General features: G+C 43.6%; 1 protein-coding gene across 2 annotated transcripts in view; it reads right to left on the reverse strand.

Annotated features, from left to right (window-relative positions):
* Nucleotides 1-24,257, reverse strand: part of GRM3 (glutamate metabotropic receptor 3) — a 53,942-nt gene extending 29,685 nt beyond the window's left edge. Inside the window, exons 1-2 of one of the 2 annotated variants that reach the window (XM_086609703.1) lie at nucleotides 23,760-24,227; nucleotides 6,028-6,883 (exon numbers count right to left, since the gene is read on the reverse strand). In XM_086609703.1, coding sequence (XP_086465829.1) covers nucleotides 6,028-6,883; nucleotides 23,760-24,227 — 1,324 coding nt within the window. Of the gene's footprint in view, nucleotides 1-6,027; nucleotides 6,884-23,759 lie in introns of both variants that reach the window. The other variant, XM_009981514.2, reaches the window with a different exon arrangement.
* Nucleotides 24,258-24,556: the final 299 nt, after the last annotated feature.

Below are 24,556 nucleotides of genomic sequence, written 5' to 3' on the forward strand. Positions count from 1 at the left end.
AGACTGTTCCTTAGCTGCTTTCAAGGTTTTAAATGCTATGACATATCTATGGTCCCGGGAAAAGATGGTAATTTTTCGTATAAATCCTAGACATCTCTTTCATGTACATTTTTAATGAATATATTGGGAAATTTGCTCTACATTTTCCTTGGTTTTATTGGCCACAACTCCATCATGAATTGCACTTTTAAAACTTTTATGATTAAGAAGATATTAGATGCCTTCTGCCTGTGAAAATTTTACATTCAGCTGAAAGCAGTGTTCTGGCTTGTTTTACAAATGATCATTACAAGCAAGGCCAGGAGGACCTTACAGCTGGCTGTTTGAGTGCTGGAGGCAAAGGGGATCTGACCTGATGAGCAGGAGCCGTTGGGTGAGATGACGGAGTAGCAGGGCCATCTGCTGCGGAAGCCTGGGGTATGAGCTCTAGCTTTACCCTGCACGTCTACTGACAGATGCTCCTTGCTGTAAATTTATACCTGGCCTTTGGAGTTTCTGCATCCATAATCTACTTCTGATAGCAGATATATGACTTATTGGTCTCTGCTCCATGCAAACCTGGCAAGGCACTGAGTTACAAAGTGGACTTTTGATAGGAGATATTTAAGGCTAAATCCCAAAGCAAGGACCATGCAATGCTGCTGTGTTCAGAAGTGGTGTAGCATCTGCCTGTTGCAGACCATGACTTTTAAGCTCTTTCCCACTTGGATGGTACAGTTATGATGGAAATGGCCCATGAAAGTATGTTCCCATCATAGAAGTCACCGATGCTCAAGAGTAAACGTGAAGGTGAATTTGTGTTTCCATTTCATATTACTTGAATGTTGAGTGGGGAGGAAGAAAAAAAAAGAAAATAAATCACACAGAAACTTAGGATCAGGCAGGAATAAAAGTTTTGTCATAAAATCCAGTGGATGAAAGGGGACGAATCAGACCTGACTTACAACCCTTTTCTCATTTTGAGTTGTCATTCTGGTTAGTCACAGGAGAGGATTTTGCCCAGTATAAGCTAGATTTGATGATATAGGCTTTTCTGTAGAAGAGTTGGATTTCTGAACATAATACAGGGAGGAACATGACAGTGACTTTCATAGTTGTGGAGGAAGAACAAGGTAGGAAAAGACACTGAATACTATAAACATATGTATTACCTAAAATTTTAATGATTTTTTTTCCAGGGTTATGACTTCAGCTGAATTCCTCCTACCATTTGCTGTGGAGATTCAGGAAGCTGCAGAGACAGGTGGACATACATTAACCCCTAAATCCAACCTCCCTCTGCCCGTACCCTCCCATGCCAGGCTCCAGGCAGAGTTAGTTCTGCACCACCATCAGCCCTGCTGACTGAGCAGTGGGAAACGCTGAAGCCCGGTCCACACCCTTGGGTGACAAGGTTGTCACACTGCAAGGTCAACTTGGCAGCCTCGGGTCAGGTGGAGCTAATGCTGGTCCTTGAACGTCAGTTGTTGCCTTTCCTCACCCCTGGCCAACCTGGAGCCCAGCACCCTGGAGGAGCAGCTACACCAGGTAGCAAGATGTGGGGCACAGCTGTGCAGCACCCTGCCACTTCATCCCAAATGATGGACATTTCTTTCACACTCCTTGTGTTAATGTTCACTGTCCTGGCACATGTCAAATGTTGTGAGGCTTGCAATAGCACTGCGGGAGATGATAACGCTGCTTTTCTGTGTCCTCCTGGTGGCTTAAAGGAGCTAAAAGAGTTAGCAGAGCTGGTTGCTACACTGGCCCCTCTGTTCCTCTGAGGGAGGGAGGCTTCTGGATATGTGGAGCTCTGCCTCATGTTGGGGCTCATCCCCAATTCACAGTCCACCTGAGAATCTCCTCCACACCCTGCTCTCCACTAAGCAGTGGCTGGGTGTCGGTAAGAAGTTGAGTTTACTCTCTGCTCTCTCCCATGGAGCCCTTTGCTTTTGTTCAGCTCTTCTTTGTTGTTCTGGTAATACAAGCTAACAGCTTCTTGAACCAGCATCTCTATCAGCAGAAGAGCATCACGATTCAGAACATCAAGTGCCGAACTCGTGCCCTCAGGAGGAAACACAGAGCATGGGAAGATCAAGAAGATAAACCAGCCTATATCTCTTTGAAAGACCAAACAAGCACTGAGATGGAGTGAGGGTGTTTATCTAGAGGCTGGGCTTTGCGTTCTCAGATCCTGCTGCTGGAAGGGGGAATCAGGCATAAGTATCTCTTTTCTCCCTTCCTGAAAAGATTCAGGATATCATGACATTTGTCGTCTATGTCTAACTTGCAAGAAAATTATGTGCTCGGTATATCTCACAGACAATAAGGAGTGAAATCTCACCCTGCCTTCGTGCCTCACTGCAGCTCTATGGAGTTATTTCAGTTTAATGAAAAAGGAGAAATAAGTAGGACCCCGGAGATGCTAATGAAATACCTGTCACACAGCATGCCAGTAGCAGTGGCAGCATGAGAGTGCACAAATCCTGATCAGTCCTTTACTCCAACCCTGCTGTTAGCTGGTCCCTGAGTCTTTCCCTACAGATCCCATTATTACTATGCCTGAGAGTCTCACTTCAGGCTTTCAGTTGAATGGCAAATGAGAATCTCGGTTGCTCTGTGCTCCATCTGCAGTCAATAGCAAGTGATGTAGGGGCAAATCGTATCTCATGTGGGCTACCTCACGTGGGCTGAACCGCAGTCTGCAAATGCTGATCCCCTCCATTAACTGCAATCAGAGACTAACCCAAACTAATTCAGCTATGTAGGGTAAATGTCTAAAATTGCACAGTCCTACAGCAGTCATATGAATGCACCCTGTCATTTGCTCAGGCTGGTGTGTTTGAAATGCTCTGTCACCTGTTCCTGGAAGCTGGGAGAATACATTCAGGGCTATTCATCAGATTTTTTTCATGGCAAGCTGCAGGTTTATGCATACAGAGCTCATCTATCTGAACCTTTCCTTTCAGCAGAGGAAACATTGCTTAAACAGCTGTTCATGTATGTGTGAACATGGTTATCGCTGTCTGTTTCTTGCCTGGCTCCTTTTGGTGGGTGCAGATCACTACCTAAGCTAAAGAAGAAAGAAAATCCCCAGTTTGACTCAGTTGCAGTGTACCTGATGGGCTGGTAGCTTCTATGCCATCCTCTCCCTACGCTGGGGATACGTTCTCAGATTTGGAGCTGGAAGTACGAGAGTATCATTGATCACATGTACCGTGCTGCAGGGTCCTGAAATTGTATTAACAATGCACTCAGAGACTTCTTCAACCAGAAAAGAGCAAAGGTGAGCTCTTGGTCCCAGAGAAATCAATGACAAGACTTACATGTTTAAAATTCCACACCTTTCTGAAAGGAAGAAGACAAGGGAGATTTGTTGATTTTCTCTACTACATAAAAATGTCTGATCTGCTTTCAAAAATCACTGATATTAAAACATGAATTCACATTATAATGAAAGAACTGCTAACAAAGAAACAGGAAATGAGCAAATCATGCTGTAACCTGGTAAAAATAGATATGGAACAAAGCTTTGGAAAAGAACTTGACAGGTTTTTAATATTTTAAATTGGAAATGAAAATTAACTGAATCTAAAGCTCTTCGGAGTTTCAAAGATTTCCACATTTATTTTAAAACAAATTAATTTGGTTCAAAAAAGAGCCTTCTGTTTTCGAAATTGCAAAATGACAGACTTTGAATTTTTTTTTTTTTTTGGTCAGCTTGAAGAGCATCAATTTACAATTCATAAAAGCTATAAAAAATATTTCAGTCAACATGAAAATTAATTTTTCTGGCTGTTTCGTTCACAGCAAATTGTGGTTATTTTGACTTTATATCTAAATGCCGACTGGCAAAATGCTTAAGTGCTTAAAAAATCTCTGCAGGATAGAGAAACATTTAGAATCATATATTGGAACCAAGATAGTTTAGTGAGAGACTAAAGCTGTACTCTATTAAGAGTGTATGCATTTAAGCCCTTAAAAATACCTGGAATGTCAGAAAAAATTTCAAAATAATTGAAGTTTAAGTTATCGAAATGCTTCCTCGTTTGGGTAGGTTGTTACTATCCTGAAGTGTTTCCTTGGTAGGGGCAGAAGCACGTTGCACACCCCTGCCATCGCTGTGATCAGTCTGCCAGGAACCAGATCTGTGAAGTGCTGTGCTCCTAAAACACTGTAACTTCAATAATTTGAAGACATTCAAGTATCTCTGAGAATAAATGTAGACAAATAAGAAAATAGTTTCCATGTATTAAGTGCTGGTGGAGGAGAAATGATGGTTCTTATTTTCCATAGGTCTAAAAACTAAAAGGTTCATTCCTTCTGTCTTGTGCTGTTGCCTGTGACACAAGAAGCTAATAAATAAATCAAATGCAATTGCAGCACATCATATGGTAGATATACATTGTCTATGCATCCGTACATGTCATGGTATGTGACTATCCTTAGTGACTCAGCAGTCTTTAGGAGAAGATCAAAGCATCATGCTGCTCAGGCCAGGCATGTGGCTTCAGATGCATTGCACGAAACACTCACATGAGGGTTTTGAAACGTCTCAACCTCCAGCTTCTTCCTCCGAGAGCATTATTTTTTCTTTATGACCGAATCCATACCACCAGAACATGCCCAAGCTCCTGAGTCCTCCTGACTCATCTCCTGGGGAATGAGTTAAGATGTAGGACATGATCAGTCCCATCTGGCCCTCCTTGATTTCCATGATAAAGAAATGCAGGCATGTGGGCTACAGGAAGCCCTCCTGTGCTCTAAACATGTCAGTTAGCAGGGTGCTGGGAGAGCAGGGGTCCTAAGGAGCTCTGCAGCACGTGCTGGAAAGTGTGTCTGCACGCACCCAAGAAAGTGAGGTACTTGGCTACACCAGCCATACCCCACTGGGTGTGAGGGAAGTTTTAGGGTTATAGTTGGTAGTATCCAGAGATGGTTTGAATCAAATGCTGAGAAGACCTCTGAAGGAGGGAAAAGCTCCAGTCTGACAACTTTACATAGTTTCCAGTGTTATTAATGTTGTACCGTTATTGAGAGTCTCTTGGGACTGAGCTTGTTGTATCACACACATATTTATCCTTCAATTCCTCTTGCAGATAGTTCTCATACAAAGCACAGCATGATGTTTCCTTACGATCAGCTCGGTCAGCTGAGAATATCACTTTAATAATACATAGAAATGCAAGCTCAACCTAGATGCTTCAGAAGAGAGCTAGACATGTAACAACAAAGAGACATGATGCTCTACACTTTGTTTCCCCTGTAGCTCTATTTAGCCTTGCTGTGGTGTAACATCAGTAACAAACCTAAGCTCAGTCAGATGTGATGGCAAAACCACAGAGATGTCATGTGCTGTGTAGCCGGTCCCTGTGCAGTTTGTTTATATCATTGCCAGATCATCCGCTCTCTCTCCACAAGCCTCCTGCACATGTTTTATCTAGCTTTCTACACTTTGTCATCAAGCCTAAAGATCTGTAACATAGGCAATGGTACTATCCCACATATTTAAATATTTTATATTGCTTTGGCTCTATGGTAGGAATTGTTGCTTTACTATTGCAAGGCCATTAGCCATTGACCAGCATCCAGCTATGATGTAAATTCATAAAAAAATGAGGAACAGAAGGCCAAGTCTTGGTATAGGCATAGCAAGCAGTTGCCTAGTACAGCAGGTGGTGAAATGACCATTGGCTTCCAAACTCGCCCAGTTGAAGCCAAACTGGCTGTGAATGAAATGGAATTTGGTGTGTGGAAATTTAATGGATGAAAGGTAACATTTCCAAGACCAGTTGTTGCCACCTCCACCTCTTCCTTCTGCTAGAAACAGGAGGAGCATCAAGCCTGTTTTTTTTTTAGAGTTCTCACCACACTCCCTGTCCCTCTTCTTTCTCCCCTCCTGTGACAGGAGTGGTCTTGCCTGGGTACCACCCTGGTCTGAACTTTGATAATAGGTGTTACTGGGAATTCATCTGGCTCTTACTGTGACTGATGAACATTTCGTTAATTACAGTGACATTCCGCATGTAACAAAAGAGAAGTTATTACCTGTAAAGTTTACTTTCAGGAGATAATCTTTGTACAGCTTCCTGCCATCCAGATGTTTCATGGCATCACAGAGTTTGGTGGTGTTTGGACAGAGAGTCCGCTGCATTTTATGCAAGGCGTGGGCCATCGCATACACGGCATTCACAACAAACATGATCTTGGATTCTTGCTCGTAGTTGGAACTGTTGATGGTGAAGTGCTTGTCACAAGCCTTTTTATGTGGTTTTCGGTTCTGAAGGTTACACTGGAATTTTTGTTCCCAGAAGTCCTTGAACCAGGGGTTGCGCCTGTTATTGTAAGGGCTGAGGCTTTGGAAATACCTGTCAAACTCTTTAACTGGATGGGAAGCAAGTTCCAAAGTTATTGCCCCAGAAGCTATGTGCTCATTGCCCTTGACAATGCTCTCTTGTGCTCCCCATCCATCGCTGGCAATCCATGTAAAGGAAACATTGAAGCGGTTGGCAGCTGCAATGAGCTCCCGAGAGTCATCGCCTCTCATGAAGAGCACCACCACTCTGGCGTTGGGTTTCTGGAGCAGCTCTCTGATCACGCCATCGTAGGACTTCCTGATGTTGGATCGGCCGACTTTCTCGGAGGTGGCAATGCAGATGTTGCGGAGGCGAGCTTCCTGCTCAAAGGCTTCAATCCCTGTCTCCCCGTAGTCTCCTTCTGAAGCCACTGTTGACACATAAGTCCAGTTGAAGTACCGTAAGATTTCAGCCATGGCTTTCGCTTGGTAGAAGTCAGGGGGCACCGTCCGTGCAAAATAGTCGTAGCGGGATTTGTCACTCAGCTTGGCGCTGGTGGAGGCATAACTTATCTGGGGGATCTGGAAGAGTCTGAGTAAATTTGCCACCTAGAGAGAAGGGGGAGAACACAGATATTTTCAAGAGTGGTATTTATAAAACTGAAAAGAAAAATCCAGGCAACGGCATAAACAGCGGTTTTTAATGAGGTGTTCTGACGATTGCAAATTAAGGGTGTTGGTAGAGGATGTTGATAACATACCCCGGTGAAAGCAGTGCACTATGCACATGTAGGATAGCTGTTCTCCTGCCCACTTAATTCCCAGAGTCCTACTGGGACTCTAATGGGCCTTTTATTTCTGTTGAGTCGAGTCTCTTTAACCCAAGAGAATTTGACACAAATGGACAATATTTCAGACTTAGCTCCTTACTAATGTCTGGAGATTTGCATGCTTTTCCTGTTCATAGTGTGATTCATCTTCTTCAAGACTCGTATTTGATAACCAAATACACTAGCAAGACACAAATTTCTTTCATGCAAATATCACAGATACATGTGTCCAGGCCTTTCACAGAACTTTCTAACTCTATATGAGTTCCCACCTCTCCTACTTTTACTCTTTTAAACTTTTCATTTTTCATAGGTATTCTGGCTACAGTCCTCCTGAGATGGAATATTTGCTGCATATTAGTACTCTTTAAGTGCTGCACAATGTCATGTTCACCTACAGCTTTTCATAAATGATAAAAACTTTTAATAATCTCTAACTGCCTTTTTTTGTGTGATTTATGTTGCCCAAAGTCCTGTTTCTCTTTTTGATTTTTTGCTATGTCCCTTGCTTAAATATTCCCAAGTCTACTCTGTTACTCTCATAGAAGTGTAGCTCCTGATTACCTCTGGAAAGAAATAAATAAAGTTTTTGGCATTTTTTTCCTGTGATTGCTTCTTTAATGACAAAAGGAAGACTTTGGAGTTCTGATCATGGTGCGTGGAAGTTGTGTCCGGTAAATTAAACTTGATCTTGGAGTACAGTCTGACGAAACCATTTGAAAAGCAATAGTGTACTTGAGATTCCCAAGAGAAACTTCTTAAAAGTTGCCCAATCAATTAATTTTTCATATTTTCCCCAAACGTTTCTCTGACCACAAACTACGTCTGTGAGAATTCAAAGGCAAAGGACTGCTTTGAAAAAAATGTTGCAAAACAAGGCAAATTTTGAAGGCTCAGACGTCAGTAGCAAAATAGACAGTCTAGTAAAAAAAACCAAAAAAATTTTATTGCTTTTCAGCAACCCATGTCTCTTGGGATTTTATAGATTTAGGTTGTGTCTTTTCTGTAATGCAGACACCGGACCAGTGTCCTGCTGTGGCTCAGTCTCCCACTGTAAACTGGTGAAATCTCTTCTCTGGGCCAGACTCTGCTGACTAACCGTATGTGCACAGGGCCTTTCACAATCTCCTGGGCCATCTGAAACAGGGAGCTTCAGGACACCCTTGCCCTCCTGTCCTTCTGGGGCAGCAGGGAAGAGCAGGTGGGATGCCTTGGCATCTCAGGTCTCTAAGTAAGTGTCTGTATCTGGGGAGCTGAAGTATGTCTTCATAAAATCCCCTGAGAGTGGTTTTGGTTTTTTTTAAATTAAAATAAAATCTTTTCTGCGTTGCTTGGAAGGAGTATCCTGCCAGGGAGCTTTGGCTACCACCCTGCTGTTTTACCTGTGGGTGTAGGCACGTGGCTGGGAACCGCTGTGGCTGAACAAGTTGCTGTCCATCAGGAAACAGCTGATGTGTCTTTAACCAATCTGCTCAGCGGTAACATGCATTAAACTGCCTTATACTGGAAATATGGGATTTAATTTCCATTGTGGTGATTTAAAATAACAACTTTAAAGCAACAGTGTGAGCTGAGAGGCTTGTTTTTTCACCGAGGGGCAATGGTTGCTGAGTGTTTTTAAGCCACTTTGGCTTAACAGACTTTGTAACTTTTGATTACATGCCCACATATCCACATGGTTTGGTTCACTTGTCCTCACTGAAAAAGAGCACTTTGAGTTGGTAATAAGAATGTCCTCGGTGTAGCTATTCCGGAGCATTTCTTGCAGAACCGTGTGGGTTGGAATTGCTATTCTTGTCTCAGTTTATTCTAGCAGGAATTATTTTATTTGAGCTAAATCATAATAAGGATGTGCACACATATCATTCTACATTTTCTCCCCCAAATTAGCTAAAAGAGAAGTCCATTTTTATAGCTAAAGCAGTGTTATTCAATGTGTAGTCAAGCCTTCAGCTTACAGAAAAATACTTCTAAAAATACAGCAGCTTTTCTATTGTTTCTTTTTATTTCTTTTAGTCTAAGCAGCAAAAGTGTCCATATGCGGGGAGACAGAACTACACCCTCATTTCACAAGGGGATCTTGAGCTTTGGAGGTCGCTGTACTTCTAGAGTCCCTGCAAACTGCCTGTAATTCCGCTTCCTGTGCTATGGGGAGAAGAAAGCTTTCCTGTGGCAATGTTGTCTGTAATGCTCTTCACAGCAATGTTGTCCAGATGGTACGTTTTTCATAGGCCAAAAATAAATAAATAAAAAGAGATAGTTTGATTAATCATAAAGGATAATGACCAAATTGTCCCTGAGAGCTGTGACTGATCATGGAACTCAATGAAGTTGTAGCTGTTATTAATTCAGATGAGGGGACACTTCTGGAAATTGTGAAGTTGGAGATTTTCTGGAACGTTATATCGTCTTGATTTTGGGGACTAATTTTTCAAAAGAGCTCAGGTCTCAGGCTTTTGGCTGATGCAGCCAGTTTCAGAATGGTCCCTTTTTTCGGCCATTTCCATGCTGACCTGATTCTGAAAATCAGAACCTGATCAAACGAGCAACAAGATAAAGGCACAGGTAACAGGTTCTGGAGAGGAGCTGATATCTAAGGCTATGTCTATCCTGCAGTGTCTCAGTGTAGTAGAGAACGGTGCAATGTGAACGAGAGTTATGCGCACTGAGACTGGACCACGTGAGGCATATCCACGCCGTAGCTCCAAGCTGGCTCGGGATGTGTGCTACAGCTTCAGAATTGCCATGTAGATCCAGGTTTTGCTTAGTGAAATAATCTATTTTGGCAAAGCTCCTGGCAGCAATTTAATCAAGCCATGGTGCATGCAATTAAAGCCTGAAATCCTTATGTTGGCACTTAAGTAGCAGTAGTAGCTTGGTTTTTTTTTGCTGTCAAAAGCAGTGGGTTTTGCAGATGCTTAGCACCTTTGAAAACAAGGCTGGATGTTCCGTTGCTGAAACCCTAAAACAACCACTTTGCACCGCTTGCGGTGAACAAAGCATGTCAATATAGTCAGCTTCCAGCATAATGGGAAACCTTTATTTGCCCTCACACTGCTGGGTTTATTAGTGTAGCCACTGTCCTGTGCTAAAGTGACCACTTCCCGAGCAACCCTGGCTCTCACCCAGCTGCTAGGATGGTGAGTGATTCATTAGGAGCTGCCCAACATGAGCACGACAGAAAGTCCAGTGTGAGCCATGTCTTTCCGTGGGGACAGACTGCACCAGCAAATCCTGCAGATGGAGTGGCCAGAGCAGTGCCAGGGGAGACTGATGTCCCTCTCATAGCGTTATAGCCATGTCTGTCACTTCCTAACAACTTATTGCAAGAAGTAGTGAATCAGGTACAGATATCAAAGACGTGAATCCGGTTTCTGAGTATATAGATATAAGGAAGAAATTTTTTATGATGAGGGTGGTGAAACACTGAAATAGGTTGCCCAGAGAGGTTGTAGATGCCCCATCCCTGGAAACAGTCAAGGTCAGGTTGGATAAGGCTTTAGCAACCTGATGTAGTTGAAGATGTCTCTGCTCACTGAAGGGCAGTTGGATTAGATGACCTTTAAAGGTGTCTTCCAACCCAAACCATTCTATGATTCTATAATTCTATGGTTCTATATTTCTGGACATTCAAGAGTCCTGATAATAGATGGGGTCAGGTAGGTGACGCCTATATGTCTCAGAAACTCATATGGATTTACTGAATCCCATCAAGCATTTTGCCTGTCCTCTGTAGGACTTCCTTCGCTGGCAGTAGGATTTATTCTTACGGTTTTGGTTAAAATTTCCCTCTCAATGGCTCAGAGGCTGTTACATGGGTTGTTTGAATGTGTACAGGCCTGGGCAGCACAGGAAACGCTTTGGAAAAAGGTATCTCAAAAGCGTTAGAACAGAAAGGATTTCTTCAACACAATACATATGTACCACACATTTGTTGGACAGAAGAGGCCCCTTGTTAGATGACAGTGCTCTCTGCACTTCTAAGATTTTAACATGCAAGAATCTCATGGCACTTAACATCGCTTAATTAATCTAATTTCACAGAGCTCCTTTGAGACAGGCAAGAGCTCCTGTGGCTGTTTTGAACAGACAGTAAATTAGGCTGCTGAGCAGAATAGGATTGAGGTAAAGGAGGTTTGTCTCTTGAGAAACTGGAGAAATCCCTGTCTCTCTGCACTGCAATCTGTCCTAATGAAAATTTAGTTGCTGCCTTTGGTCACCTGAAAGAGGTTTTTCTATTCATGAGGATAAGTTACTTGTCTAGATTCCTATAGCAAGACCACAGCAAAGCCATGTCCCAAGAACTTCCTAACGTCTAGATCATTGCTATAACCCAGGAGCTGAACTTTTGTTTTGAAGAGATGTGTGCTGCTGTCAGTGTATGTTGTATCTAGTTCCTAAATCATGACAATTTACAGTGTAGGCTTTTTGTTATTATTTGAGCAGCTGCAGGTCAAACTACAGCTAAAACATTTGCTCCAGTTAATATGTTTTTTTTTTCTTATTGGAATTTTTTCTTAAATCTAAAAACATTTTACCAAAATTTTGGCAGAAATTGTCATTTTAGAAAAGCGGGAAAGAAATATTAGTTCTGAATGGGCTGGAGTGTGGGTGTGTGTTAAGTGGTGAGCACGAATGTAATGTAAAACATAAATGAGGTACCTGTCTCTAGTCATCTGCCTACACTGGCCTGTACACCTTCCCCATGATCCCAGCTCCTGGCTTGCATTTTATGTTGAATTAGAACCTCTCTTCTTTCAATTTACAACCGTTTCTTTCTGTCCTCTTGTCATGCATCTCAGTAAAGACCTTAGCTCTGTCTTCTTGAGAACCAACCTGTACATGCTGAAAAGCTTATATTAGGTTTCCACAAAACCTCTTCTCCAGGCTAAACTCGCTCAGTTCCCTCAGTATCTTCTTGTAGAGTACGTATCTCTGTATTAATTAAATTTTTCTTTTATTGGGAGGACCCAAAGCCGGAGATAGTATTCCAGATGTGGTCTAATGAGAACAGAATAAAAGGAAATAATAATTTCCATGCATCTACTGGATATGTTTCTGTAGATCCAGTTCAGCATGCTCTGAGCCTACAGTGCTGCCAGATCGCATCATTGGCAATAAATATCAACAACACTGAAGAGATAGGCTCCACCATAACTTTCCCTGTCCTCTTGGCATTCAGTAGGCTCAAAGGTACAGCTCTGACCCAGCGTGACTCAGTTTGGGCACTTCTGACATGCTCATATGGTTTGGCAGTATTTGGGAAAGGGGAGATGTCAGTAATGTAAACACAGCTGCTCAGCTCAGACCAAAGAAGACCAGGACAACTCCAAACTTTGATTTGTTTTCAAAGGGAAATTAGGAGCTTAAGTTCCTTACTGGTTCCAGAGTCGGAATACCTCTATCAGCCTGGAATGTCTTCTGTCTATTCCTGATTTTAAAACTATGGCTGTCATGTCTGGGGTATCATAACAAGCACTATGATAGACAATCTCTACACTAGGGTTATGCCACCACCTGCAACCAAAAACGCCCTATTTGGATTCAGCTGGACTACAAGTTCTAACTCCAGGAATGCATCGGCCATGCTGACATCCCAGTCCTTTTAGTTGTTAAAGGTCAGTTGCAAGGAACTAAGCCAGAAGCAGTGAAGTTATTTAGGAGTCTCAGAGTGGCTTGTGCTCCTGTGTAATCTTCTGAACATGTTGCAGGACTGAAGCAGTGGTGTCCATCAGCTTTCTTTCTCTTTGGTATTAAGAGAGCTGTTTACTAGTTAGTGATTGTTGTTGCTTAACAAAATTCCTTCCAAAAGGTAAATAACTCAGGAAAAAACACTTCATCGTGGAACAAATAAAAATGTGACGTTTTTTGTTAGTAGCGGGAGGGGAGAAGACAATGTTGTTTTCAGTCTGAAAATTTTGGCAATGAAGCTGGAAAAATACAGCTAAATATTTACAGCAGACTCAATAGTTGTCACATTCAGGGAAGCAGTGTTTGAACAGTGAAATAATTGCATCTGTGAAATGAACATCAGAAGTAGGGAATACTGTCAGAATAACATCTAGGATTTCTGCTGAGCACCTAGGAATTTCTTTTTATATGCCTGTCCTGTGTAATGAAAAACAAACCAACAAGGACATGCAGAGAATTGTTCTCTGAGAGAAGAATTGTTTGGAAATCTTTTTTCCTCTTTTCTTGCAGGGGATAGCACAGTGAGCTGTTGCATATGCACTCTGCCTCCATACAGCATTTGCTGTTGATGAGAAGTAAGCTAAGCACTAAGTTGGCAAACTGAGAAGACCTCTATGCAGAAGACCTTGCTTTATATGAGGAGTGCAACTTTTCCCTGGTAAACCTGACTGTGAGTGACTCATGCCACATTTACACATGGTGAGAAAAGGGACTAAAACTGAGTTGGGTGATTCTAAAAGCATGAAATGGTTTCTGGAGTTAAAAGAACCGTCGTTGATAAATATGGTTATTTGAGACTCATTAACTGATGCATAAGTCCTTGTCAAAAGGGATGGAATGAGTGTGGGTCATGTCAAGATGTCCCTAACCGGTTCCTGTTTTCGGCCACTTTCTTTTGCAGTTACATCCTTTCCCACCTGTAACATGGTAGGGCTCCTTCTTTCTTACCTGTGATCTCATGAGTTACTTAGAATCATAGAATCACAGATGGTTTGGGTTGGAAGGGATCTTAAAGATCGCCTAGTTCCACTCCCTCTGCCATGGGCAAGGACACCTTCTACTAGATCAGTTTGCTCAAAGCCTCATCCAACCTGGTCTTCAACACTTCCAGGGATGAGGCAACACTTCCAGGGATGGGGCTTACATACCAATCTCTGTAAAATTCATAGATTCATAGATTCATAGATTTCTAGGTTGGAAAAGACCTTAGAGATCATCGAGTCCAACCATCCCTAATCCCCATTAAACCATATCCTCAAGTAGCTCATCCACCCTATTCTTAAACACATCCAGGGATGGGGACTCAACCACTTCCCTGGGCAGCCTATTCCAGTGGCTGACAACCCTTTCAGAGAAGAAATACTTCCTAACATCCAACCTGAATCTCCCCTGACTAAGCTTATGCCCATTTCCTCTTGTTCTATCTCCCATCACTAATGTAAAGAGCCCTTCCCCTAACTCCCCACCATATTTTCTCAAGTATTTATAGGCCGTAATCAGGTCTCCCCTCAGCCTCCTCTTCTCCAGGCTAAACAGCCCCAACTCCCTCAGCCGCTCCTCATAAGTTTTATTTTCCAGCCCCTTGATCAGTTTAGTCGCCCTTCTTTGGACTCGCTCCAGGAGCTCAATATCTCTCTTAAAGCGAGGGGCCCAAAACTGGACACAATATTCCAGGTGCGGCCTCACCAGTGCCGAGTACAGGGGCAGGATCACCTCCCTGCTCCTGCTGGTCACACTATTCTTGATACACGCCAGTATCCCATTGGCCTTTTTGGCCACCTGGGCACACTGCTGGCTCATATCAAGCCGGTAGTCAACCAACACCCCCAGGTCCTTTTCCGCCAGGCAGCTCTCCAGCCACTCCTCCCCGAGCCTATAGCGATGCTTGGGGTTTTTATACCCCAAGTGAAGGACTCTGCACTTGGCCTTATTAAAGCTCATGCCATTGGCCTCAGCCCAACGATCCAGTCTGTTCAAATCCCTCTGAAGGGCCTCCCTACCCTCAAGCAGATCAACACAGCCTCCCAGCTTGGTGTCGTCCGCAAATTTACTGAGGGTACATTCAATCCCCTCATCCAGGTCATTGATAAAGATGTTAAACAGAACTGGACCCAGCACTGAGCCCTGGGGAACCCCACTGGTGACCGGCCTCCAGCCGGATTTAGCCCCATTTACCACCACTCTTTGGGCCCGGCCATCCAGCCAGTTTTTAACCCAAAGGAGGGTGTGCCTATCCAGGCCAGCAGTTACCAGTTTCTCCACCAGAACACTATGAGAAACTGTATCAAAGGCTTTACTGAGGTCCAGGAAAACTACATCCACAGCCCTTCCCTCGTCAACCAGGCGGGTCACCCTGTCATAGAAGGTGATCAGGTTTGATTGGCAAGACCTGCCTTTCATAAACCCATGTTGACTGGGCCTGATCACCCGGTTAACCTGTATGTGCTCATTAATAGCACTCAAGATAACCTGTTCCATGACTTTGCCCGTCACCGAGGTCAGACTGACAGGCCTGTAGTTCCCCGGATCCTCCTTCCGCCCTTTTTTGTAAATGGGGGTAACATCCGCCAGCCTCCAGTCCAGCGGAACTTCCCCAGTGAGCCAAGACTGCCCAAAGATAATGGACAGGGGTTTGGCAATGACATCCGCCAGCTCTCTCAGGACTCTCGGGTGGATACCATCAGGCCCCATAGACTTGTGGGCATCCAGCCGAAGGAGCAGATCCTTGACCCGTTCCTCTTGGATCACAGGAGCTTCGATCTGCTCTCCCTCCCTGCACTCAGACACCGAAGGCCAGCTCACCTGGGAACTGCTGACCTTATTATTAAAGACTGAGGCAAAGAAGGCATTAAGGACCTCAGCCTTGTCTTCATCCCTAGTGACTAACGTACCCCCTGAGTCCAGTAGGGGCTGGAGGTGATCTTTAGCCCTCCTTTTGTTATTAATATATTTATAGAAAGACTTTTTGTTGTCCCTTACGGAGCTGGCTAGTCTAAGTTCCAATTGGGCTTTTGCCTCCCTGATTATCTCCCTACATGCCCTAACTTCCTCCCTGTATTGATTCCTGGATGCCTGCCCATTCTTCCAAGACTTGTAGACATCCCTTTTTCTTTTGAGATGTTCCCAAATCTCCTTTGTTATCCAAGCTGGTTTTCTACCCCGGCGGCTCGACTTCCGGCACACAGGGACAGCTCGCTCCTGTGCCTCCAGAATTTCCTTTTTGAATAGTAACCATCCCTCCTGCGCCCCCTTACCCTTGAGAGCTGTCTCCCATTGGACTTTGTTAACCAGACTTCTAAACAGCCCAAAGTCAGCTCGCCCAAAGTCCAGCTTGGCCGTTTTAGTGTTCCCTCTCCTAACTTCCCCTAGAATTGAGAATTCTATTATCTCGTGGTCACTAAGCCCCAGGCGTCCTCCAACCTTCACATCTCCCACAAGACCTTCTCTGTTCACAAACAGCAGGTCTAGGGGAGCTCCTTCTCTAGTCGGTTCACTAACCAGTTGTGAGAGGAAGTTGTCCTCCACACTCTGCAGGAACCGCCTAGACTGTTTCCTGACTGCCATGTTATACTTCCAACAGACATCAGGCAGGTTAAAGTCACCCATAAGGACAAGGGCTAGTGAGCGCGAGACTTCCCCCAGTTGTTTAAAGAATAGCTCATCAGTCTCACTGTCCTGATAGGGTGGCCTATAGCAGATACCCACTACAATATCCGCCTTCATAGGCCCCTCTTTGATTTTCACCCACAGACATTCTACTAGGTCATCCCCAACATTTAACTCTAAACAGTTTAGATCTTCCCTTACATACAGGGCAACCCCACCACCCCTTCTACCTCTCCTATCCCTCCTGAAGAGTTTGTAGCCATCCATGGTAGCACTCCAGTTATACGAGTCATCCCACCATGTTTCAGTGATGGCAACTATGTCGTAGTTTCCCCGGATAGCAAGAGCTTCCAGTTCCTCTTGTTTATTGCCCATACTACGTGCGTTTGTATAGAAGCACGTAAGTTGGGCTTTCGACCCCACGGCACCCCTAGCGGGGGAAGTTTTATTACCTGAGCTGTTATTTTTGGGATTCTCTTTAACCTCTAGGCAACTTGTGTGTTGCTCTTGACTACACATATCACCCCCTAGTATCACTGAGGCAGCAGGCCGAAGGCACCTGCCTACACTCCCTTCATCAGACAATGGAGGGCCGTCCTCGGCTGTTAATCCTCTAAGTCTGATAATACCCCCCACCCCCTTCACATCTAGTTTAAAGCCCTGTTGATGATCCCAGCTAGTTCTGTAGCGAGCAGCCTTTTCCCCTGTGGAGACAAACCCGCCCCGTCCCTAGATAGAAGATCTGGCATTAAGGTCAGCCCGTGGTTAAAGAAGCCTAGGTTGTTTTCCTCACACCACTTTTGTAGCCAATTATTTAAATCCTCGATCTTTGTTTTCCATCTTGTGTCATGTCCTAGAGTCGGTATGATAGAAGAGAATATTACTTGGGCCCCCGATCCCTTCAACATTCTTCCCAAAACCCTGAGATCTTTCTTAATAGTCCGGATGTTTCTTTTCCTAATGTCATCCATACCAACTTGGAAAAGAAGAAGAGGGTAGTAATCAGTGGGTCTGACTATAGATGGGAGTTTTTTTGTTACATCCCTAATTGTTGCCCCAGGAAGGGAGCAGACCTCCCTGTGTAAAGGGTCAGGTCTACAAATCTGGCCCTCCACACCCCTCAAAAGGGAGTCTCCTAAAACAATCACCCGCCTTTCCTTTTTAACTGAGGCTGTCTTGATGATACGTGTGGTCCTAGGGAAGGATACTAGCGTGTGTGTATCATCATCCTCCCTGGGTGTTGGTTCCACTTGTAGAGCTTCAAATCTGTTGTGTAATGGAACCTGGGAGGTAGTTGCAGGAGCAGAGGGGGCAGGCTTGCCGCGCCGGGCAGGGACCTGCTGCCATTGCTCATTCCCACCTGGATTCCTCTTCCCGGCCAGGAGGGGAGAGGTTGGGGGCTCCTCAGTCTGAGAAGCTGTGGTAGCCTGTTGGGTCTGCGGGCGGGAGCACAAAGTACTGGTCCATTGGTCAATCTCCCTCTCGCACTCCCTGATGGCCCTCAGCCTGCTTACCTCCTCTCTGAGCTCTGTCACCAGGCGGAGGAGTTCCTCCACCCTGGCACAGCTCCCACAAGTGAGTTCCCCGGTGGCAACCTGAGCCAATACACTTGGGGAACAAGACCTGCAGCTTACCTGGGTGGCAGCGTGCACCCAGCGGGGGTCCGTCTGGGAGGCTGCGTCGGTCCTGGCTGGCACCGGGCTGGAGGCAGCCTTCGCTTTATGCCTAGTGACCACCATGTCAGTCAGGGACTTCCGACCGGGCTCAACGCTCTGCCTGCTTGCTCTGTCTGCTCGCCCTGCCTGCGCGAACTGCCGCGCAAACTGCCGCGCCCCTCACTCTGCCGCGCCACGCCCCTGTTTGCCCGCTCCTGTTCGCAGCGCTCCGGGTCGCTGCGCTCCTCAGGGCAGTTTAAATACTCACATTGAAGAAAAAATAAATCTCAAACAAAAAAAACCCCAAACCTGAAAAGGAATCAGTTACCTTGGGATTTTCAAAGAAGCCAGCCAGAGGGTGGTACTCATATTTCTTTGAAAGACATGTCCAGTGCTGTTTGGGCACTTTAAAAATCTCAACCTCATGACTGTTCAGTTTCATAATGTGGGATAGAAACAAAGACAGGAACAAACAAGGACCTGGCTGAGACATAGCAGAGGGAAGGAAAGAACAGAGATAAAAGAAGGAAAGAGTTTAAAGGAGGCACCAGGAAGTCAGCAAGTGCATGTGTAGCTTAAATGCTGGTGGCAGGTGGTCCACCTCACAGAACAGATCTTTTAATAAGGATCTGGTCCCTGGTGAACCTCTGCAGCCCCCTGCATATTTCTCCTGCCTGTATCCCTGTCAGATCCATGCACAGGGGGACAGAGCCCCATATATTACGGGTTGGGGGTTTTATTGCACATAGTTCTAAGGATTTCACACTATTTTCAGTGGTTATGGAAGTCACAAGCTATTGTTAAGACTCTGGTTGGAAGATGGTTTATCCTTGAAGGAAGGAAATGGACGTGATTAACTTTCAGGCTCCACGAGCCCTTGGCAGACTTATGCGGCTAAGGAGAAATGACAGCCAGGAAAAGACTGCCAGTAAATGAGTACATATTCTGAATTTCATGCCAGATGGTCACTCTCTTAGGAGAGAGGCTTTAGCTGTCTTGATAGCAGTAATGTACCTTTAAACCTTCTCTAGTGGTTTTGCTACAGTTTACTTGAGACACAGCAAGGAATTCAAGAGATGACAGCAGGGTACAGGTTTCTATTCTGCCATTTTTTCTGGATGAGGCTTTAAATTGGGAGTAACTTTCATGACTGCGATCTGGAGTCTTGTGGGTTGGTAGCATAAAGGAAATTTTACACAGGGTTAAAGCCCTGCATCAACTTGAATACAGTGGATATGGAAATGCTAAAACCAGTCCACCTAAGGAAATGTCTTAATGTTTGTAAGAGAGCTGACTAGAGGGAATCATCGAATCATAGAACGGTTTGGGTTGGAAGGGACCTTAAAGACCATCTAGTTGCAGCTCCCCTGCCATGGGCAGGGACACCTTCCACTACACCAGGTTGCTCAAAGCCTCATCCAACCTGACCTTGAACATTTCAAGGAATGGGGCATCCATAGACTCCAATCTTCATTTTCAGAAGATGGGTCCAGTTTTCAAAAACAGAGAAGATAATGGATGGACGAATCTAGCACTTGAATGGTTGTATTCCTGCTTACACATGCATATTCCTGACAGAGCTGACCTGAGTATTTTAAAGGTGACATTTGAATTAGCTATGCAGGTGCTCCTCTGTACAAATGAACAGTGCTTTTTTCTTATCCATTTTACAACGCCATTGAACATTTCCAAGGAAAATATGTTTGAAATTCTTGTTGTAAACTAGGACAGAGTGGATAATCTGGCTCAACTGAGAAGCCGTGAACCCAAAATAAAGTCCTCCAAACTTTGGAGAATTCACCGTTTGATCCTAGATTCAGCTCAGGTCAGAACTTTATATCATGAAAACATCTCTTTTTCTTTTTTTTTTTTTTTTTAATATGAGCTCATTCATTGACTGAGAATCCTGGCTTGGGTTTTGAGGGATCAAATGCTGTGCAGATTGGGCTCACTGCTAATTTAAACACAACATCTAAAAACTAATTATCCAGATCATCATTAACGATAATAGCCTAGTCTGACCAGAAAATAATTAAGGATTCTGCATTCTCTCGTTGTTTTCACTCTCTGCAAAAATGCCTATCGCACATACTGACTCAGTAGGGAGGGTGTTCATTGCTGATTTACCAGCAAATTCTTTTTTCCTTGGTGGAAGGATAATGAAAGAAGCAGAAATTTGACAGCAGGAGCATCATGAAGTGATTTGGCAGACAGCTGTCCAGACAAAAATCTGGAGAGGGAGGGTGAAAGGAGGGAAAGAAAAGGTATTGAAATATAACAGCAAATTCACAGGAGGGAAACAAAAAAGCAGAAATAATAAATTTCTTGTCTGAAAAGCTCAGCATGGTTTATTTTAAGGCTAAGAAACTGTGCTGTGGACTTTACGATGTTTGCAGCTCTCAGGCAAAAGAGAAATGCTTGACAGGGCTACATCTGGAAGCATCCAGCACTCAAGTGCTGTTTGGAAGCATGGGGAAAGGGGGTGCTCAGCCTCACACACGTGCCTGACGAAGAAGTTTGATGTTCAGCAGTGGTGAGATTCCAGTTGCTGCTGGTGCTACTCTGTACAGCTGGCCATCTCTGAAATTTGGTCGTCTCTTCTGGCACGGCACCAAAATGCTCGACTTTAATGCTTTGAAGTCCTTACACCTTCAGGCTTGAGTCTTCATTGTCTGTCATTCTTGACAGGGATTTTATTTTGAAACAGAATTCATGACTAGCTATCTTAATGAGATGAGTGAAGGAATGAATGGCTTAATTGCGTCTTTTCCAGATAATTTGAAATCTAGAGGAAAGCTGGAAAAGAGAGACTGAAGGAAGGCCATCCCAATATGTGTCAAGGGAAAGTAATTGACTGAATGCTTCTTTTCTAGCTGGAAAACGCTTGATGACACATTGAACGATTTGTGAACCTATTTATTTATTTTTCTCAAGATCTATGTGAGAAAGATCTTACATTTGAACAACTATTGGCAACTGTAACGAAGCTATATAGATCAATATTAGATATGACTATTATTTCATTATCTCTCATGAGTCTTGAAAATTGTGCAACATACAGATACACATACAGCTATATTTCCATTTTTCACATGTACTGAATAAGAATGTTTCTTATCAGGACTTTGTATTTCCATGTGACAGCTGCTCCACACCCAAGGTTTTGGAATTTGAAATGTTGGTATATATTATGTATATGTACATTCAGTGTGTACTGCATCCAATCTGCTGCTTCAGATATGGATTTAGTCTTACATCATTGATCACCACAAACTGGCTTCAAAGGGACAGATTAACAGAAGTTGTGCAAGAGGCCCCAGGTCATTTTAGTAGTGTGGTGTTCCTGCTTCAGGGTTTCTGAGAGGGAAGGAAGTATCTGTACGATTTCCTCAGCTGTAACTACTTTATGGATGTGCCTTTTAGGCTACTTCATGTCCGTTGGTCATGTCTGAATTTAGGGTGAACTGGAAGAAGAATCTCCACAAATGACTAGATCAAAGGTACAGCAAAACCACTGCCACCTCTCTACCAGTGGAATAGGGCAAGCATATGATGTTTCAGAATATTTTACCAGCTTTGAGATACTTGCAGCTCTGGGAATTGCTGAGACAGAGGTAGTATCTGTAGAGAATTTCCTGATTTTTTCTAGTCACTTCTTGAACACATTTAGTTTTTAGCATTCACAGCAACCTACCATTTGCTGGTTTCACTTGATGTACTCTTTGTCTGATTGGAAGAGACAATGAATAATGATTTTCTTAACAGTTTGTGCTGGCCACGGTTTTGTAGTTATCATTTCTCCTCTTCAGATATCTCTTTTTCAGCCCTGGAACTTGTTTTCTGCGTTCCAAGTGATCAGACCCATGTAACTGGTGAAGGATACATCCCTGCCACCCTAGCTGGTCCACAGTGGGACAAAACCACTCCTAGTGCAAGAGATGACTGAGGTTCTGCTCTGCAGAAGCTGTTTGCCTGTGGTACGGGTAACTGTTTGCCCATGTATTCCCTACTATGAATATGCAGACAAGCCACACACTGGAACACAGAAGGGAATAAAATGTATTGTGTTGAAATGCTTCTTCTGTGCTCATGTGTGTCTGATGGAAACTGGCCTTGCTCCTAAGCTGATGAGATTTAATGTCTTGACAAGAGCAGGAGCCAGTTCTGCAATGTAATTGTGACAGAAACACATGGATGGTCTACAGTACAGAAGAACATCTTTCTCTCTTGACACTGATGCAGTAATTAGGGCTTGTACTCAGTTTGGAAAAATCGTATTGCTCATAGCAGTCCAGTGACATGTTTCAGTCATGTCCAGCACTGCCAAGGCTTGGTGTCTTTGGAAATCTACAGCTATTTCCATTAGGAAATACTAGATGCAAGGTCTTAACCTACCTGAATCTGGGCTTAAGACACCACTCACTTGTGGTTATGAGTGATGTGAACTGACTTATTTAATTTAGCCCAAAATATTGAGATATATGTAGATTTGGCAGCTTCAGTGAAGCTAGGCAATATTTTTGCTCACGGATGGTACACAGTGGCAGTGGTCAGGAACTTTAGAACATCTGAGGCTGCACTGCCGTAGGAATACCTACTCTGGAGAGGAGAAATACAGAAATTCTGATAAAAAAGAGGATGCATATGTTTTTCATGTTCATTTAATGAAAAAAATTGCCAAGGACTTTAAGTTTTATCATGAATTTATAAAAAATGGAAGGCAAGACAAAAGGATTCAACATTATGTTTAGCCCCTTGCAACTGAAATCAAGCATGCAATAAAACCATAGTTGGAAGGATATATGGAGCATTTAACCCACCTGCCACTTTACACCTTTACAAGTCATTAAATACTCTCCAACAACCTACTGAGACCCTGCCTGGGACTAATGTTCTGAAATCGAAGGCTGCAGTTGCAATGTGCCAGAAGGAGGGAGCGAGATATACTGAGGACATCTGTCTTCCGTGCTGGACTTCTGACAGTGCTTACATTGCACTCTGCCTGGCAACATTTCCTGGCAAAAACTATCTTAATATGAACTATATAGGGAAACAAAAGGAAAGAGCAAATTTAGAATCCGTTCAGAAGTTGTACTGCCTGCATGGGATATTTGAGACCTCACTCACTGAGGTCAACAGAATAATTTTCATTGGCTTCTGTGCTTAATTAGACACTAAAAACCTGCAATTTTTTGGTCAGGTGTAATTAAAGTTTCTGGCTATTATGCCATTTTTATTTATTTCTGCCTGGAAGTAAGATGAAGATTTCTTCTTCCATTTTAAATCTTGATTGTTTAAATAACAAATGTTAGTATGTGCAGCATGGCAGGCACACATATATTCAGAAATATAGGAGGTATAATTTATTATTGATGTGAAAGCAGAGATCTGAAATTAGAGTTGTAAAAGTCTTATGAAATCCAAAGTTCAAAATAAATACTAAGACTTCTGGAAACTTCAGATGCCCTCAGGATACATCATAACTAGAGGAAGCGGACAGCTGCCAGAGGTTTAAACTGCAACAAGTGTTTTAAAGAGTGAATCAAGCTAATATAAATTCAGCAAATATTATATGCTAGATTGACCCCTAGGGTAAAGTGACCGAGCTAAGACTTGCTTTCTTGACAAACTTATGTAAGCAGTGGTTGTCTCACAAGAATTGCAGACGAATGATTCTCACCTGATGGGGCTTCTGTGCCTTACCTGTATGGAGACGCTGCTGTAGGAACCGCCTATGACTCCTGCGATGAGTAATGGTAAATTCTCTTGAATGGCATATGAACCATCCGGGCACATATATTCTGTTTCATCCACTTTAGTCAAAGATGCTCTGACAAACTCCAAAGACTGTTCTAAGGCATATGTATCTCTGGAACATGTGTCCAGGATGTGAACTCCAAGTTTAATTCCAGGCAGCAAGTAGTTGTCTCTGTTGATTTCATCAATGGCAAACAGCATGGCCTCCAAGCGCTGGATGCCTCGGTCTTCATTGATTCTACCACATTCTTCTATCCCGGTGCCTTTTTCATTAATTGGGAATAATCCACCTAAGACCAGGTCTCCTTCTATCTTAATTTCCTTCCTTACAAAGCTGTGGTCACTTAGGGAAAGGAAAACTCCTTTGGAAAATAAAGCTAGCGCAAGGACTTGGAGTCTGGTGAACATCTTCATTGGTCCTATTTTAGCAGCTCTAAGAAACATTGGTGGGAGCAAAAGTGCTCTTCAGTCCTTCTGACCCATTGCCAAATTTGAAGTGCTGTCCCACAAGCCTCTGAAGAACAAGCCAACAAGTTTTTCCACTGGACCTCTAAAAAAGAGATGGAATGAATTAGTAAAGGCAAAAGGAGGTGTGAGCTGTTACAAAACTTTTATCAATAAAACATTCAAGAGCACTGTTAAGGGATTGCTGGGTGGTGTAGAAAGTAAGATATATATTTGTCTTGTGTCGTCATAGAGCACCTTGTTCCATTTGCTTCATAACTGATTACAGGCTAAGCATC

Source organism: Tauraco erythrolophus, chromosome 4 (assembly GCF_009769465.1).
Source record: "Tauraco erythrolophus isolate bTauEry1 chromosome 4, bTauEry1.pri, whole genome shotgun sequence".
NCBI lineage: Eukaryota > Metazoa > Chordata > Aves > Musophagiformes > Musophagidae > Tauraco > Tauraco erythrolophus.